Genomic DNA, 19602 nt, shown 5'->3' with positions numbered 1-19602 from the left:
CCCTGCCTTTCCTTGATTTTGAGCACATTTTATTACGTTTTTCCTTCTATTTTATACATGTGCACATGCACTTTTCTATAGAGATGCACGCGAGACGTCTCGTCTTGTCTCGCGTCTCGTCTCGCATTTGCGATACGAGACATGAGACGAGAGTGAAAATTTTATGCGAGACGCTAGACGAGACGCTAGACGAGACTCGGTTAAGCCTCGCACGAGAAGTCTCGCAAACATTTATGAATTACATTTAATTGTATATTTAGTAATTTTATATTTATTGAGTTTTCTAAGTTGAGCGTTAATGCCTCCAGGAAGAAAAAAGTGATCGGGGCAATAGACATTTTATGAGATTTATTATTAATCAAGATTAATTTTCAGAATTAAAGCCTTCTTTAGTTTCTAAAAAAGAAAATGTTTGTAAATTGGAAATTTATTACAGCATAGATTTAAGACTTTTTTTTTTTTTTGCGACACAAACACATACACGCAGGCGCGCACGAATACATGAACTTCTATTTTTGGTCTGAAAAGCGAATAAGACTCCCTATTGCTGCGAAATATGATATTTCTGTTGTTTCTGTCTTTTACACATTACTACTAGCGATTAATGTTGGGGGATGGCGGGGAAATCCCCTCTCATCAAAGTTTATCCCCGGCCCGGCTCGCAGAAATAACATGATATTTTTACATGTAATAAGTATTTTCTTTCTATATATTTATCAAAAACATCCCCCTCTAGTTCGGAAGTTTAATTCAAATACTGGTTTGGCAGGATGTCCCTATAGGTTTCGTGGGAGATGGTAGGAATGGCCCTATATCTGTCAGTAATTCCATTTTCTAGATCTGGCAGTATAAGTTGAAAGCGAAAGTTTATAAAATGCGATAATCCAACATTGCTACAAGCGCGAACGAACCAAAAGAATTGGGTCGTATTGTGTTGTGAGGAGTTCTTTTGTTGTATACAAGCGCTTTTGGTGGTATAAAAACATCATTATACTGGAAAATCGCCCTTCAAGGAAACGACCAAAACTTGTAAATGTTGATAGTGGCGACGATATTTTAGAAGAGCCAAATATTGCTGGACACCTATAAGCTGGAAAACAATGTTGGATCCAGCAACAATTTATGCTGGTTTTGCTGTAAATTATGCTATTAATTTGACGAAAAATAATGGTCCAGCGATCAAATTCCAGCACAACTTTTCTTTTAATTTGGAGCGGAGGGGACACAAGTTCGAATACCATCTAGGTTCCGTCTCCTTAGGATGTTATGAACATTCATCCGATGGAAAGCAATGGCAAACCACCATTCACCTTGCCAAGGGACTTTTAGCTCAAATACCTGCTATCGGACAGAATATCACATCATCATTCATTAACAGCCATAGAATAACACATTGCAAAATTTTGACCTAGAATATATGCTTGACTGCGAGACCATACGAGAAAGTTTCGCGCGAGACGCGAGATGACACTCAACATTTTATGCGAGACGCGACTTCACATTTGCGAGACGAGACCTTACGCGAGACGAGACCAACGTTTGAGGTTGCGATACGAGACGAAACTTTTCCATTTCTCGTCTCGTCTTGTCTCGTGTACATCCCTACTTTCCTAACATGAGTAACACACTTCCTCCGAAATTTGTGCCCCCTTTTTTCGGCGCCCGGCATTGACAGTGGATACAGTAACTGTACTGTCTATATTCCCAACGACGAAGGTGCTGGTTCAAGATGGATGTTAAACTCCTTCATTGAAGAGGCCATTAATGTATCTGATCTAAGCCCACAACTTCTTGACCAAATAATAGAATGATCATGCTACAAGTCTTTGCAACTGGTTTTCTGTAACGAAGACTTGGACACGTTCTGCCTGATGAGAAGAGAAGAATATCCTGGTCTGGTATCTGCTGCTTTAAACGTAATAATTCCATTTGCTACATCGTACTAGTGCGAAAGTTTTTTTCATGGTAAACATTAAAACAAAGACAAGAAATCGCTTATCAGTTGAAAATGGCTTCATAATGTTCGTCACGAAGATTGAACCGGGCATTGCTAGACTAGTGAAATTACACCATGCTTAGGTATCTCATTAGGTTTCAATTTTAATTGTATTTCAATGTGCAGGTTTCGTTCCATGTGTATTTTTCTAGTATTTCTATATACAGTTCTCATTAGTATCATATCATACGTCTTTCATTTAAATTCATTTTTAAACAACTCTGCACCCTTTGACAATGTTCAGAAGACTTATTTTTTATTGTTCTTTACAGTATGTATAAAAAAAATAAAAGTATGCCTATCAGAACAAAATTCAAAATAATTTCCGGTATTAGATTCTAACTATATTTATCTCTTCCGCTTATCTTCGCGACCCCCTAGGGGCCACGACTCCCAGGTTGAGAAACCCTGCTCTAGGCATACATGAGTTATGTTGGAACATGCATATATACACTTTTATATGTATAAATGCAGATAAGAGAGAGCTGAGAGAGAGCGATTAAGGTATTACCGCTCTCAATCTCTTCACTTTACTTTTGCGATTCGTGAATTTCTTACGTGACAGTTTGGGGCTAGCTAGTTTTTTGTCTTCAACCACGATCCGATTTTCGATATTCTCTACCTAAATGCTGTAATGCGAATATTGAGAAGTTACCTGCGTATGAAAATAGCTGCAAATAAATACATTACATAACTTATTTATTGCTATTACACGATTTTCTTAATTTGTATTTAATATTCACTATAACATACGACGTTCTGTCAATAACTCAAATGTTATATTTTAAAGATAAGAATTACTTATGTCGTGAAATGATATGAATATATATTCAACTGATATATACAGCTGATGAATTGTAATGTAACTATTTTACATAATTTTCATGCATTGAGGAAAGTAGAATATCATAAAAGAATCTCACCTCAACGGATATCGAACTCACGATTTAAACGCTCGGGGGTGTACCTCTGAGCTAACATGACCGCTTTTCGGAAGCTGCTTCTGAAATATAACTGAGCTCATACGTAAATTATTTTTTTTCGTATGGAAATCACAATGACGAAACGAGAGTGTGAATATATAGTTTCGAAATATTGTATCATTAACTATTTCAATCAACTTTACTCTTTTTTCTACACTTAATACCATTTCAACATGTCTTATTATATTTAACAGAAGGAAAAACATATCTGTACATTTTATCCCGATTGCTAAGGCTGGCTTGGAGGTTCGAACCAGCAGCTTTAATTTACTGTTTTCAGAAGATACCCGAAGTTGGACTTCGAAAGTGTTCATCTCAATACAGCTATCATCATATCGCTCAATCTGTTTGGTATATGGTATATGTTTTTATACGTGTAAAGTCAGTATAAAAATTCATTCTTTAAACAGCTTTTCGTATGTATTAATACTCCTTTATAAAAACTGTTTTTAATATTATTATTACGGCGCACCATTTTCAGATTTCTTTCGCGAGTCGTTGACCAAGTCGTTCCCCACAACAGGCGTGTCGTGCAATTAACCAACCACACGTCAGGTACTAGCTTTTACCTATTGCTTCCTGCTCACAGCTCAGAACATTGGTAACTATGGATAGACGTACAGCAGTGATTACTTTATGGGAGTTGGAAGGCTATTCTGCAACTGCAGCTAGCAGGCGAGTAGGTGTCCCGGCCTCTACAGGAAGGCGATGGATTCGGAAATATGGTCTTACACGTCAAAATGGTAATTTACGATCTTCTGGTTGTCCGCATGTGTCAACCGAAGCCGAAGATACGAGACTACTAAACGAAGCCCGGTTAGACCCACTACGGACGTCTAGACAGCTAAGGGAAGCTTCTCTCTTTCCTGGTAGTAAGCATACAGCTCTGCGAAGGCTTCGTCATGCTGGGTTACGTGGCTGTGTTCTGCCGTGAAGGAAAAATTCTCAGAGGACCACAAAATTTACCGTCTCGCGTTTGCACAGGCGAATGTGGGTCGCAATTGGGAAAACGTAGTTTTTTTTAGATGAATCCATATTCACAACATCAAATGAGGGACGCCGTTTTCTGTATCGCCCGAGAGACACCCGATATGACCCTGGATGTGTTGCTGCTTGAAATCGCAGTGGCCATGTATCTATTTCATGTTAAGGTTGGATTTTCAGGCGCGGAGCAGAACAGCTTCACAGAATTGAAGGACACCTGGACAGTGCTCAGTACTTAGATATTATGAGTAATATCATGGTGCCATCTGTACGAGTATTTCCGCCTGATGGTGTAATTCAGTTCCAGCAAGACCAGTCGCCAATACATACTTCCCGTGTGGTTCAGGAATGGTTCGCAGGGCAGCCTGAGATTGATTTAACTGACTGGCCGCCTCGTGGAGCAGACCTCAATCTCATAGAAAATATGTGGGCAGAAGTGAAGCGTACTCTAAGGGATAGTTGACCTGAGGCAGATCCACCAAGAACCCTGGACGACCTGTGGCATCTTGTTTCCGAAGCATAGCTGGAGGTAGGGGAAGGAGATAAATTTTTCACCCATTTAATAGATTCCATGCCCAGAAGAATGGGGCGTGTAATAAATTCAGAAGGGTATTGGACACAATATTAATGTCCACGCCTCAACTCCCGAAAACAGTCCTTTTCAGGGCTACCTAAACGCTTCTGAAAATATTTCTAGAAGTAAACCACTCCTTGAATCCGATTTCTGTGCAATTCTACTAACAAAAAAAAAAAGATAATTCTCTACAGGCTTTGAACTCAAGACGACCTCATTAACAAGGCCGTGCTCTACCAGTGAGCTAACATGAACACGCAAATCCAACATGAAGAAACACGACTTTCAATTTCCGGTATTCTATGACACTGATGGTCATATACTTTGCAAATGTTGTATTCAACTTGGGATATTCCGCAACACATAAACAAAGAGAGAGAGAGAGAGAGAGAGAGAGAGAGAGAAATGAATATACAAAAGCATATTCAACGTATTCGAATGAGACTCCAAGTAACGATATTCCGTTCTAAAGAGAATTTATGTTTCTTCCCGTGACGTTAAGGGGATCGGGAAAAGTTATGTGTCTTGAAGCAGGATCCGACTTTGGATACTCTGTTTACGCACTTTCTATATCCGTAGGAATATACTGTATTTCACGAATGTAAATGACATGCTGTATTGAGAATATTGAGAAGTTACATCTGTATGACAAATAGCTGCAAATAAATACACTACATGATTTATTTATTCCTAGTGAACGAGTTTCTTAACTTGTATTTAACATTCTCATATATATAATACAGACCTACCGTGAACACCTACCGATTTCAGATGTTATATTTTAAACATAATAATTACTACATTCTGCAATGATTATGTTATATATATACAACTGATGTATTTAATGTCATTATTTTATATAATTTTTCATGCATTGCGGAAAATATAATTTTTAAAAGAGCATTGACCCAGATGGGATTCGAACTCACAACCTTATGATTTGAATTCCGACAGCTTACCAGTGAGCTAACACAAGGAATTCTGCTAAACTACTTTTACCGATGTATAACAGTTCTCAAGAAAATTATGACATTCATACCCACTAGAAACTCTGTTTTTGTCCTATTTTGACTTTTATTTTAGTACTCAGGTGATAATTATATTCTATGTCTTAACTTTGAGCATTCTTTTACATATGGAAAGATTCGTTTACGTATCTAAATGTTCCATCACGTATGGAGAGCTAAATGACAAACAAACATGAGCTGACGTTAATACAAAATTTTGAAATATTGTATCATTAAATATTTCAATCAATGTTGCTTTTTTGTACACTTGGTAACAAGTCTTATTATATTTAAAAGAAGAAAAACACATCTGCAAACTTTTTCCCGATTGCAAAGGCTGGCTTGGAGGTTCGAACCTGGTTTACTATTTCCCGAAGATACCCGAAGTTGGACTTTGAAAATTTTTGACTCAAAACACCAATAAAGAATGCGCTCAACCTTTTTGAGACAAGGTGTACATTAATGGCATTGTTGACACTGAGGAAGAAAAGATGGGAAAAGAAAAAAATATTTTAGAACAACAACACATATTTTGCAACTTTGTTTATTTTATTTATTTATTTTTTTTTTTGTAATAAGGTATAATATTGGAATTATTATTAACCTTAGCGATTATGGACAGCTAAGTTTGATTGTTAAAAAATATATATGTATCTAGTTTTAAAAGATTTTAGAAAATTTTTAGCGCTTATAGAAATAACTTAAAGATGAGTAATAACAATATTTAAACAGTATTTTTAAATAAGAGAGTTGTTTATATTTTTTGATTCAATATAAGGATATAATTTTTGGTAGGTTATTTTATAGAGAGGAAATTACCAATTACATTATTGTTTACAAAACATTTTACTGCAGAGGGAGTAAACATGTGGCTGTGTTGATTAACCTTTTTTAGACACATAACGTTTTTATTACTTTTGCAACCAACTGTTAAGAGGGCATTTCCCTCGACATAACTTATAAATTAACAGCGGCGGTAATAATAATACATATTGTAGAAACATTATAGGAAGTACAAGACCAGCTAGTAAATTAGATTTTACCCTTGATACCATTACATTAAAGTGCGAGTGTTATTCTATACCCACTGTTTTTGATATGCCTTACTGAATTAGTGAATGGCATTATAGCCTAAGATATGACATAAAGACAATTTGAGGATTTACATAGATTATTGTTGTGTGGCAACTTAATACTTGAATTATGAACTATGTATATATATATATATATATATATATATATATATATATATATATATATATATATATATATATATATATAGACAATACGGAGTGCCTGCTACTGGACAGACATGAGCTAGCCATTGCTAATCAATTGTTATTTTATTAAATGTATTATTTGAAAAATAGACAATACGGAATGCCGGCTACTGGACGAACATGAGCTAGATGGTAGCGAGTGATACATTATACATCTACGTAACTTGGGGAAATGATTCCATTTAAAGCAAGAGAGAAACGGTGTTGATATTAGACTATTTCGTTGGCGTATGATTTGACTTATTGGGTAGAGACTTACTTTTGTTTACTTAGACATGTTATGGACAGGATTTACTTTAGATGACATTATAGACATTGTAGAATTGATACACATATAGTATGTAAATACGCTGAGGAACCAATGATTATTAAATGTATGTATATTGTTTTGCTTTATAAAACGATTTGAGACAATAGAGTAAACACACGACTGTAATAATATAGCACTAGATATTGTAAACAGAGACAACTTGGACAAATTATATGAACGGTGGACAAGTTCCTTTACAGCTTTCTGGACGACAGTACTCCTTCCATGGAGTGAGATAGAAAATAATGAAACATAGTTACCTCGGACGGTGACCAAAGCTTACCCAACCTTTTTTGCTTTATAAGTAGACAATACTGACACCACGGGCCAGTTCAAAGGGCTCCATTTTGGGCACCATCCTAGGGTGGCAACCGGTTTCCAACGACTTCTTAGGCATCTCACCACGTAGTAGCCGTAATCATAAGCTCGGGCGCAGATTGATCAAATGGTAACCTCTTCTTGGTTAATAGCAACCGAGTACACTTTACCACTACTCTTACCAGATGAACAAGATTTCACTGCAAAGTTGCTGTAACGCTCACGTTTACAACAACGATTTAGCGAGTGTCACACCAATCCCAGCAATATCCTGAACAAGCACAAGCTGAATGTTTGTAGGTGAATTATTGTAGTTTACTGCATGTACACTAATCTAACATCACTGTTCGATCATGGCAGCTCTTAAAAAGACGATCGTGATAGAAAAAGATCACTTACTGCACGATACGCAGTAATTTCGTGTCTAAAGACAGAACACCAAACTACACTTTCATTCCGACTCCCGCCATGTTTTTTAGTGCAAAGAGCTGAGACAAAGGGGGGCACGCTTTTGCAGCCTGCTTGCTTTTTGATTGGTTGCTCCTTACTACGCATCAGAGCGCGGTGCCGAAACCACAATTTTAATAATAATATATATATATGACTAAATAAAAAAGAAATTATATAAATGAACGTTTATATATGTTCGTTGATAATAGATCCCTCCGTTTAAACGAAACACAAAATTTCAAATTATTTCAAGCAGTCAGCGCTATCTCATGAAAACCGCTTCACGCAAGACATATACATACAAAGAAAAGTAGCATATTCTGATTACATACACTAGTCCAATTGTCGACCATCTTGAATCCTTCATGAGAGTCGAGAATTGAGAAAATATAAAAGAAAATAACACTAACTTAGAGCTGATTAAACATTTTTATAAATAATTTCTTTGAGAAAATGTAACGCTCAAAGAGGAACGTTACAACATCGACAATAAAGCACTAATTTTGTTAAACTTTAAGTCGGTTGCGCAACCTCTAAATATTAACCCTTAGCTGGTAACATCCAAAAAATAAGCTATAGCAGTAACATCCGCCTGAGAGACGGAGACGCACAATTGAGACGCTTGAAGCCAAAGTGGTGTAAGTAAGTTTTCAATAAGGTTTAGTTACACCCAGAGAATTGATTCTACGTAACAAAATTAATAAACTGGATAAGAAGCACATTGTAGTTCACTTGTAAATGTACCCATGAGTTCAATGCAACATGCTTCGCCGCTAAGAATTAATTTCTATATATAAACCTTGTAGTGTTTAATCAACACTTATATGCACAACAATAGAATATGCCGTTTGGCAATTAGAAATGAACTTATTGAAAACATTGGACATTTCTGCTGGAGGATTCTTTCTAATCCTTAGTTCACGAGTAGATGAATCATCAAACAGAAACTTCACACCTTTTGAGAGACATGGTTGCATGAAGATCATGAAGTCCAGTGCAGTCAGTTGATAAAGGTGACACCAAGCTCTCACGCCCCGACTTGAAAATGGATCACAAAATCATGAAACCAATAAGCGCTTCAATTTTAGTCTTATCGGTATTCTTACAACTTGAGAAGGAGTTATGTAACTTTCTTCTCATCACTTCCATTATACACTAATGCAGTTCTCAGTTTCGTTCAAAGTGTCATCAGTAAGGGATAAATGCCAGATGTCCTCTGGATTTGGAAAATTCTATAACTAATTCGCGGGTCCTACCCATAATGACAATTTATTTTTATAACGTTTTACTTAGGTGTTTTAGTACCCAAATTTGGCTTCTTGCAACTCTATCTGATTGAACTTTATTTTGTGCAATAAACACTATCAGTTTCTGTTGTACTTTCGTATTATTCTGATCACCTTTTTGATCATTGCTGTATCTCTTATCAGATATGTTATTGGCATCATTAAAATCTATTTCTGGATTGCTTTTATGAACTTTTGGATAAATGATCTTGTTTAGGAACATACAAATCATCGGATCCGTAATCATAATCAGTTTCTGGTCTATAGCCATCTCTAACTGTTCTATAGCCATTTGTGGTATAGCCTTACTCCTTTGTGGTAGACCTTTGCTATTTCACATCTTAAAATATTCAATTTTCGAAACGAAAGAAACAACCAAATATTAATAATTGTCAGTATAAAGTAATATCCGTCCCTTAGATGGATAAAATATATTTCCTTTACAGTAATATCCGCTTGCGAGATGGGGAGGAATTACTTTATACACTTCGAGTTTGCAACAAGGAGCTAGACACACAACCACCTGCTGAAAACTGCACATTCAACCCACAACTGAAGCATAGGTGAAGTATCAGATCATACTTCCAATATAAGTACCAAGTCTGAAGAAAAAATTATCGTATATCCGTCTAGGAGACGGATATTACCGACTAAAGGTTAAGCTATTGATTTGAAACTTTGCAGGCATTATTTATTTTGAAAGGAGGACAAATTTAGGGGGTGCCACGTTAAAATTTCAAACTTTCGAAATTTTGGACCATCCTAATATATATATATATATATATATATATATATATATATACATCTTGCACTTCATTTGTATCGCCACGACAGGTCGAACTACTCATAGGCAGTCCTCCAATCCACGTTTAAAGCAGAGCTGACAGTTACAGCGAGTCAATTCAGCTCTATGTTAAATTAGACCAACAAATTATTAATAATAGTTTATAGCTCTGCAAGGCATACCTGTAAACACTGGGAATAAAACAAATTTGGTGCAGTGTATTCATTGTAGTTGCCACTGCAGCGACTTTCGGCGGAATAGAAAGGAAACGTAATATTCAAATTCGTTATGAAAATAGGAGTGCCCAAAAATGATGTAAAAATCACATCGTACGAACTATTAGGGTTTCCGTAACGAAGCAGCTAAGGAACATAAGGAACGTAAACAGTGAACTAAAATTTTGAAAACGAGGCCATTTCAAAAATTCTGCATACTGAAAAATATTATGAAAGTAAATAGTTTATTCAACAAAATAATTTACAGGCATTCAATATAATCTCAATTCTTGCTTATGACAATTTCCCAACATTTTAGAAAGTTCTGGATAAGACACCTTCGTCGTTGAGCTCTCTAATCACTCGTTTCACCTCGCAGGAAGCTTCGTCAATTGTAACGAACCATTTTCCTCACAGTGGTTCGTACAATATGGAAAATAAATCAAAGTCTGATGGGTTCAAAACAGGATTGTATGGTCAGTGGAGGAGTATTTGACATCCATACGTGTCGAGTGTTTCCCTCACTTGTAGGGCAGTATGAGGTCTTGAATAATCGTGCAAAACGAGGACACAAGCTGCAAGTATGTCAGGCCTTCTTTTACAAATTTTCGAACGCTAAACATTTTGGACAATCAGCTTGTAATATTCGCCTGTAACAGACGTCTCATTTGGCCTTATATTTTTAGGTATGATCCCATTCCAATTTTACTCGAAGATCATGATGAGTCTAACCTTCGATTGTTGGCGACGGCATTTCTTCGGACGTGGAGAGTTAGAACTATTCCCTTGTGAGGACTGATACTTCAATTATTGTTGAAAATCTCGTATCAATTGTAAAACTCCTTCGTAGAAACTGATCTCCTTCTGTTCAGTAACTTGAAGCATTTCTGCGTTTCTTTTAAGACATGCTTACTGCTCTTCACTTAGATTATGCGGAGCCCTAATGGCAGAGAATTTTCTCATCTTTAACTTTCCAGTAACGATTCTGTAGACTGAAGTGGCATTCATTATGCCCTTATATACAATTTGGTCACATGATTTTCTTAATGTTCTCTCAAAATATCATTTACAGTTATCTGAAATGTGTAGTCTCTTGCAGTTGGTGGTCTTCCAATTCTCGGTTTGTCCGCAATGCTTACACGACCTTCGCAGAAAGGAACGGAGCACCGTGATACAGTGCTAGACTATCTCCACACTCCACTACACTATTTCCACAAATCTGTCGCAAAACATTGTAAATTTGAGTTGGATTCTTTCCACAAACATTTTGAATTTTGATATAGGAACGCTGGTCACTACGGTAACCCAACATGGGTCTGGTTCACCTTCCATTTTAACACTGAACTTCTCACATCACACTCAAGCGAACCAGCAAACACAGTCACAATCGTCAAGCCTAAACTCTCACTCACAACTGAGACAAAATTGAATTTGTTCACACCACTCAAACGGTCATGCATCCAGTGTGTGCAGAACATCTTTTTAAATAACAATGCATTATTAAACTATGAAATGAAATGAAATTTTGAGTTTTACGTCCCACGGTTATGCCGGTTAGGCTAAAGGAGACGGTGATAATGAGTAATGAATGAAAATGGTGGAATGAAGAAAGTGGGAGGAAACGGGAGAACCCCGAGAAAACCCACGCACACGGTGTATGTCCACCACAAAGTTCATTTGGCGCATTATTAAACTAAATTGTACATCAAGAACTCAGAATCAAATTAACTTCGAATCACATTTAATACAGCAAAATTCTAATTAATAACGTCGGAAACGGAACACCTTCTGCATCGTATTACTTTCTTTTAGGCTATCCTTCCATGCATTACAGCGTTTGGCGATAAGCTTAAGAAAATATCCGTTTTTTTTAGTTATAAACTGAGAAGTACCTATTTCTATAGTATCGTAGGCGTAATAGATATTTAGCAATAGTTAGATTTAATATAATGAATTTTATAAGTGTTCTAGGTTTAAATTGATTATTTTTTTATTTTACTAATATTTTCTATTTCTTTTAAGACATTTACTCAAAATTTCAAAATTCCAAGCACCGCAGTCATTTCTTATCACCACAAGTAATTATATTTTATTTTTTACTTCTCCCTATTACCGTTGAATTTCTTATATACCTTTATCATTCATTATAATTCTTATTTATGTTATAATAAATGCAATTTTATGTTATTGTTTTTCATTATAATGAGCGTGCTATATATTAAATATTCGTTAAAACATTATTAATTTGACTGGTAACATATGTTCCTTTCAGAAGTTAACTTGGGTCGATGCTCGATTTGCTATTTATGCTCGTCGGAACAGGTAAGCATGTTTTAAGTCTACCTATGGACTTGTTAGAAACACCATTGAATTGATTTATAGTTATTGCTCAACTATGTAGATATGCATACATTTTACGAGCCGAAGAAAACTTTATATATCAATACATGAGATTGTTAATGACCGTCAGAACAACTGTTACTGTACCTTCTTGATGGTGAACCATACTGATGCTTACTTGCATAGAATTCATTTATACGTTAATCATAGAAACTGAAAATGACACCAAATCTGAATGTAAAATTGGTACTTTAAGGGACTGTTTCAACTTTGATGTAATGTAGGGATGTATATTTAAAAATACTGATAATTATGAAAATAAAACGTTGATATATTAAATTTATTTCCGTATAATTCGTAGCGGCTGAGTGGAGTTCTGGGGTTAGAAAATGCTTTAATCGCTTACTTTGCTAATGACAATACATTTTTAACTATATCATAACTTAAATATTCAGGGATATTTTACAAGAAGGTGTTTTACAATTTTACCTTGCAAACACTTGTTCAAGGCAAGTATTACCTATATATACCACTTTTACAGAAAATATATTAGTTATTAAATATCCTTTCTTATATTTGATGATAATCCTTTCTTAAGCAGGGGTTATGACGCAAACTGCGTCATTGAAATATTGGGGGGGTTAAAAATCTATATAAATATGTTTGACGGGGGGGGTAAAAATTAATCGAAAATATTTTTTTCATGGAAGAATACCTATGGATAGACAATTGCGGGAGGTGCGTCATGGACATAAGGGGGGGTGGACACCACTGTCTTAAGGCAAACTTCGTTGTGTCTTTTTCTACTTTATCCTTCAATATAAAGCTCCATAATTTTAACCCTTTTCGCCATGTGGAACTTCTAATCTAGTATATTCATACGGTATTTCTGGCACAGATTGAGAATAGGGGAGGAATTGTATAACACCTCAAAAACGTAAAAGAAAATTAAATCAATAATTACAACAAAAGATATAAGCTAAATGTAGCGAACAAAACGAAGAAACAAACAAAACAAATTAAACCAAACAAAGTGTAGTGATCGCTGTAATGGCAAGGCATTACAATATATATGCTGTTAATGTAATAGGTGAGTTATTTCATCAAAATAAGAGAAAACGTTCATATGGGCATGTGGGGGGAAAGTGAATAATTTCAGAGCTAGTGCTGTCCAGAATCGAGAAAAAGCAATATTTCAACGGGCCATATTTCGAATTCTAGAAACTGTGGATGGTGGTCCTTAGGAAGTCACGCATACACAATCCAAAAAATGCATATTTCATTAATTTTTAGTGTTTGTAAAGAGTATTTCATACAGGGTGAACTTCCCTGACCGAATTATGAGATCTGCTCTGCCATTATGATTGTTCCTAAGTAGGCAAACGATAAGCTTTGATAGCAGTAAACACAAAATCCTTTGGCGAGAAGTCGGAAATGTTAAGGATAGTCAGCAGCATGTTTGTCGTACTCGGGAAAACGCATGCTGCAATGCTTTCTTTCACGCTTATAAGTGAAGAAAACGTAAAATATACCGTGACGAATTACATCGCATCACACATTATTGCAAAAGCAAAAAAATATTGAGCTGCCGGTTCCTAACACTTCCACCTTCTCTGCAAAGCATTGGATGTCCAATATTGTCAAGGTTTACCTTCTGCTTACTTTGGACTCTCCTTAAAATCAGGGTGTAACTGAAAACTCTATTGAGAGTATATTTAAGAATTACACCCTGGAGGGAATACCTTGTATACATTTTGAAAATTGACGAAATATGCACTTTTAAATTGTGTTTCTGTGGCTTCCTTTACGCTGATAAGGACCCCATCTACAGCTTCTGGAAATAGGAATTCGAAATAGGGCCTGTTGAAATTGGGCTTTTTCGCGAGTTTGGGACAGCCCTACCTCTGAAGCTATGCAATTTTCACAATAGGTCCATATGAACTTTTTCTCTTAGTCTGATGCGAGGAATCACCTGTTACAGTTTGTCGGTATAGTTCATTAAACCTATATATATATATATATATATATATATATATATATATATATATATATATGACGATGACTAACTTTCCAGGCCGCTTCTTTACTTCCCTTTGCCCGGAGAGTATGATCGCCGAGGGACGTCACCCCTCAAACGTAACGGGCTAAATGGCCTTAGATGCCGAAAGCCCAGAAATCTTAATTCTAAATCCCCTGTTAGAAGGTGTCGTTATTTCACAGTAGGTTAGATATTTTAAAGTTCCAAATGTAGTAGTCGCGCATATTGCGATACAATCTAAAACACTACGTTTTGTTTTAAAATGGGCTTCAAATGAGGTCACAACCTAGTTATTGCTGCAGGAAACTGACCCGAGATCTAAAATAGAAACACATCAAAGATAATGAATTTCACTTAAATATATGTTATGTATGAAATAAATTATTCATAAGATATGTAGTAATCTATAAGTACATATTAAGCAAGACGCCTATTGTTAAGAAAAGATTATCCAATTAATTAGTTAAGACTACGTTGTAATCACTTGTAACTTACGTGGCATATAAAACATTACACATCCACAATCTTTAATAGTTGCATTCACCAGGCATTCATACTGACAATTTATATAGCTGTATATTTTGAAGAACTTCAGTTTTCTTTCAGTTTGTCTCAAACAATTTCGCTTATCTTGCGAGTATTTAAGAATCTTTCTATCAGTTATCGTGATTAAAGGAGTAATAGTTACAAATGTGTCCTTATGGATTTCAAGAGATATAGTATTTTCCATTGTAGGAAACTCCCATGGACTGTGTACCATAACCTATAAAATAGTAACATGAAGTTAATAATCAACAGTAATAAAGTCTATGCTTCCCAACCAAATAGCCATAATTTGAGATTATTCAGGCATTTTACTTCATTCAATAATATGTATTACCCCTAAGACTTAATATATAGTCAAATATTCTTGTGCTTATATAAACATAAATGTAAATCTAGATGACTCACTAAATCATGGTTAATTAAGATTATTAATTTCTGTTAGTTTAAGTAATATAATTTTATGTTTTTGGTACCCTCTAGGAGAGTATCAAACTTCGTTTACTCTGCTTGTGGCAGTATTCAATATTGCATTAATATTAGGTGAATAAATAGAATGTAATCCGCATTAATTTAAAAAAAATGTATAGTGCGTAGTTTAAACATAGACAATTTTTCAGCTCCAAAGTTATTTGTTCTTCTGTTCTCTTTGCCAATTTTTATTTATGGTCAATAGTTTGCTCCTGAAGTACAATTAATGAATAAACACGTGGATAAAGTTCAACATATGAAATTCACATGACAGGTTAAATGTTTCCTTTTTGAATCTCTTAATACAGCACAAGAGTGAGAATAACTAGATTAGACAATACTCACATAAACTGAGGAAATTCATAGGAATATCATTCAGTATTAAAACCAATGGACGTTTAAGTAGAAACTAAGGCATTGGAACAAGACTCGATTTCCACCGTCCAGAACATTCAACTTTTTATTAACAAATACGGTTCTTAGTAACTGCTACATCAATTTAATTTGTATTTATTCTAACTTTTTACCTTTATTCTAACTTTCCACTTTTTACTATTAATGAAATTTTGATGTGAATAATGTAATTAATATTTTTTCATTAGCAATACATACAGATTTCTCTATCTGATATTTGAGGCTAGAAAATCTTACAAGTTCCCATTATCCCTTGAAAACCTTCGGTTCTACTACAATTTTTACTGATCTCTTATTCAATTACAAAGTAGTAATAAATGTTTTCATATACAATTTTAATACCTTAAATATATATAGTGCTATATTTAGCATTAACAACGACTTGGTAATGAACTATAGCGACAATGTTTGTAGGTACCTGTAAGATGAAGTGCAGGTTTCACAGTTAGAGCCGTCCAAAAACTTCGAAAAAGTACATAGTAATATCCACTTTTTTCCATGCGCTGTTTTTGTTCATGTGCTGTTTTTATCCACTCGCTGTTTCCATGTGATGTTTTTGTCCAGACGCGATTTTTGTCAATGCGCTGTTTTTGTCCTTACGCGATTTTTGTCAATGCGCTGTTTTTGTCCACGCTGTGTTTTTACACGATGTTTTCGCCTATCATTGTTATTGTTTGCACTGTTTTGACCTGGAACCATATGATCTGTTCATTTAAAATCGGCCATAAACGCAATAGTATAGTCAAACTATTGTTTGCCCATCAACTGTTCAGTAGTGTATACCGGCATTCATAGTCCAATTTAGACCTTGAAGGTACTTACACTCTAGGTACTCTATGTACATACTATAAGTACTGTCGTTGAAGGAATGAATATTTTGATTACTTTAAGTACGTACGCTCTAATTACTCGAGTACACTCGTTGAAGTACTGAATATTTTAATTGAAGTACATGGACTCATTTGTAATTAAACTTGATTGTTACTGATTTTCTATCGGTACTTTAGGAACAATTACTGGCATGTAATTACACATGCTTATAATGACGTCTTACCGGATTGTAGTCTCATTACTCCATTGTTGCCTTTTTGCGTATGTAGCATTTAAAATACTTAGTTTTTATACTTATACTCATTACGTGTAAGTAGTATTACTATGTGTACTTACTGTATTGCCCTTTGAACATATGTTACATCCAAAGTACTTACATTTTCATTACGCGTATGCAACTCACCTTTTCACGTATGTAGTTTCATTGCCGAACTGTAATTAAAGTTCATAAGTACCTTTTTATGTGATATACCTTTTATTTGAATCAAACTTGTGGTAGTATGCTAATTACTAACCTTTTGCCGTTAACATTAATATACGGCTGAAGGACACTTACTCACCCTTCCAGGACAGCAGAAAGCATTCTTTCTTCTTTGAAGACCACTAACTTCCAAGGTCAAACCTCATCGGTTTTACTGCTTCGTACTCTCTTATATACAAATACGGAATTTATTTGTATTTAAGAATTGTTAATTAGTGATATTTTGTAATTGTTGGTAGGAATTATCATAGTTCTACTTTTACATAAGTTCAGAATAATTTTGTTGCGTTTAATGACAACATTAAGTACATAGGATATGTATAAAGAATTGGTAATACATTAATTTATTATTTAATTTTATTGCATGGATCTGGTACAGCATGGCAATTTTCCTTACTTGGTTGGAAGAGAAAAAACGTGAATGAATTTTTTAGCGATCATCCAGAAAGACGGATGAAAAAAAGCGAAAAATCACACTTTTGTTTGGCGCAACTAAATAAAGTATGTCCATTGAAAAGTTTCCAGAAATTGGAATAGGTGGACTTAATTCCAAGCAAATGAGAGGTTGCTTGTTTTAAGATAGCACTGGGTAAATTATACCCTTTAACTACCCTACACACCGTCACAAAGGATGTAATAAGTATCTAAGTAGCTCTATTAACAATTAGGATCGATGCATTTTAGATATGACGAAAGCTTTATGCAGTATACTTGATATTTATGCTAAATAAAAATAACGTGTTATTTTTGTTGCTACGTAAAATATATTTTCTAAGTTTGTGATTTCTGTGACAAAATGTGCATTAGGAAGTGCTGCAATCTATTTTGTATTTGTATAATTATTACTATAATTATATTTGCTATACTTCAAACAAAATCAACGAGACGTAGACAAAATAAATGACTGCTTATTATTTTTTAACAAAACATATTGCATTCAAATTGTTTCGTTTGAAATATAATTGTGTTCTTATATTTGATATTGAGGAACTTCCGGCTGTACTATAATCATAAGACTTATAAGATGGAAGTGAAAAATAGCAAGTGAAACGAAAATGGCATCAACTTTGTGTAAATCAGCAATTCTCTACTTTTAATGCAAGTTGACTACTGACATACTGTTAGAGTCTTGCAGATGCTCGCTTGCTGCTAACTTAGAGATCAGAAATCTTTTTAAAGTCCGCAAGTCTAGTGCAAGTGAAGCGAAAACTTATGCTATGTAGGAAGTGATATACTATGCAATGAAACAGAAACGGAACTGGCGAGTTACATACCTAAAACTGATAGAAGATGGACGAGAAATAACATACATTGGATTTTCCAGAGATAAGAAGAAGAGATAAGATTTTAGTTATCGGAAGAAACAGTATGTACGTATTCTCCTGCAAAAGAAAAGTTTTCTGGAATTTCGTTTAACAAAAAAGTTAGTAACAAAATATAATAAAACTTTTAGTGCAAAAGTTAATGTATATTGTAACCAAACGTTTCGACACTTTAGTTTATCAGTAGTTAGGGAAAAATGTAGTATCAATTTTCTGCAAGAAAAGTTTTTGGAATTTAGATTAACAAAAAAGTTTGTAACAAAATGTTCGTAAAACATTTTTAGTTACAAGAAAATACTTTGGTTTGTGTAATATTTACCTGTACCTTGGGCAGAAAGTACTCATACATATGCACTATACTTAGTAGAATGTTCATTTCATATTAACAAAAGAAGAATGTTTTTAATATATGTAAGTGATTATTATGGGATAGTTGATGATATGGACATGCTTTACGGTTACCTAGTCAGTGAGTTTGTGTACTTAACAGTTTTAAGAAAAGGATATTATAAGTTATATCAAATAATAAACCAGTTTAACATCGTTTATAGACGTTGTCAGTTTTATTAAAAAGGTGAGATTAATGGTATTTAAATATCGAAGCTAATATTTTTATGCCAAAGAATTACTACCACTTCGGATTTTTATTTCAGCAAACGAACCAGGTTTACGACTATCTTTTTGATAAATCGTTGTAAAAATTTGGTGCCGAAACCCGGGACTTTGCAAATTCAATTCCCGAAGAAGAGTAAGGCTGAATTTACTTTCATATTACAGTTAATGAATACGAACTTAACTATATTGCGAAGTGGTAAGGTAATCATAAGAAAAATGGACAACGAAACAATGCAGCAGGAATCAAATACTAGTGACAGCGATGAGACTAGTGTAACACCAGGATTGGCATCGGAAGATATCTTGTTAGCTTTACAGCGACAAATAATGCAGATGTCTACCGAGATAAAGCAAACCATA

At 34.8% G+C, this 19602-nt stretch overlaps 1 protein-coding gene across 11 annotated transcripts in view; it reads right to left on the bottom strand.

Moving 5' to 3' along the window:
* Positions 1 to 19602, bottom strand: part of LOC145660619 (pickpocket protein 28-like) — a 201714-nt gene that overhangs the window by 138697 nt on the left and 43415 nt on the right. For 2 of the 11 annotated variants that reach the window (XR_014126851.1, XR_014126849.1), the window contains exon 1: positions 7635 to 8176. Coding sequence is in view for 2 of the 11 variants with exons in the window: in XM_081725896.1 (XP_081582022.1) it covers positions 15061 to 15328 (268 nt within the window). In the remaining 9 variants the exon portion in view is untranslated. Of the gene's footprint in view, positions 1 to 7417; positions 8177 to 15060; positions 15329 to 19602 lie in introns of those variants that run through there. The other 9 variants (XR_014126847.1, XR_014126845.1, XR_014126848.1 and 6 more) reach the window with 6 other exon arrangements.

This window comes from Thermobia domestica, chromosome 9 (genome assembly GCF_964235325.1).
Source record: "Thermobia domestica chromosome 9, izTheDome1.hap1.1, whole genome shotgun sequence".
NCBI lineage: Eukaryota > Metazoa > Arthropoda > Insecta > Zygentoma > Lepismatidae > Thermobia > Thermobia domestica.
This window is presented reverse-complemented; position numbering and strand designations above follow the sequence as displayed.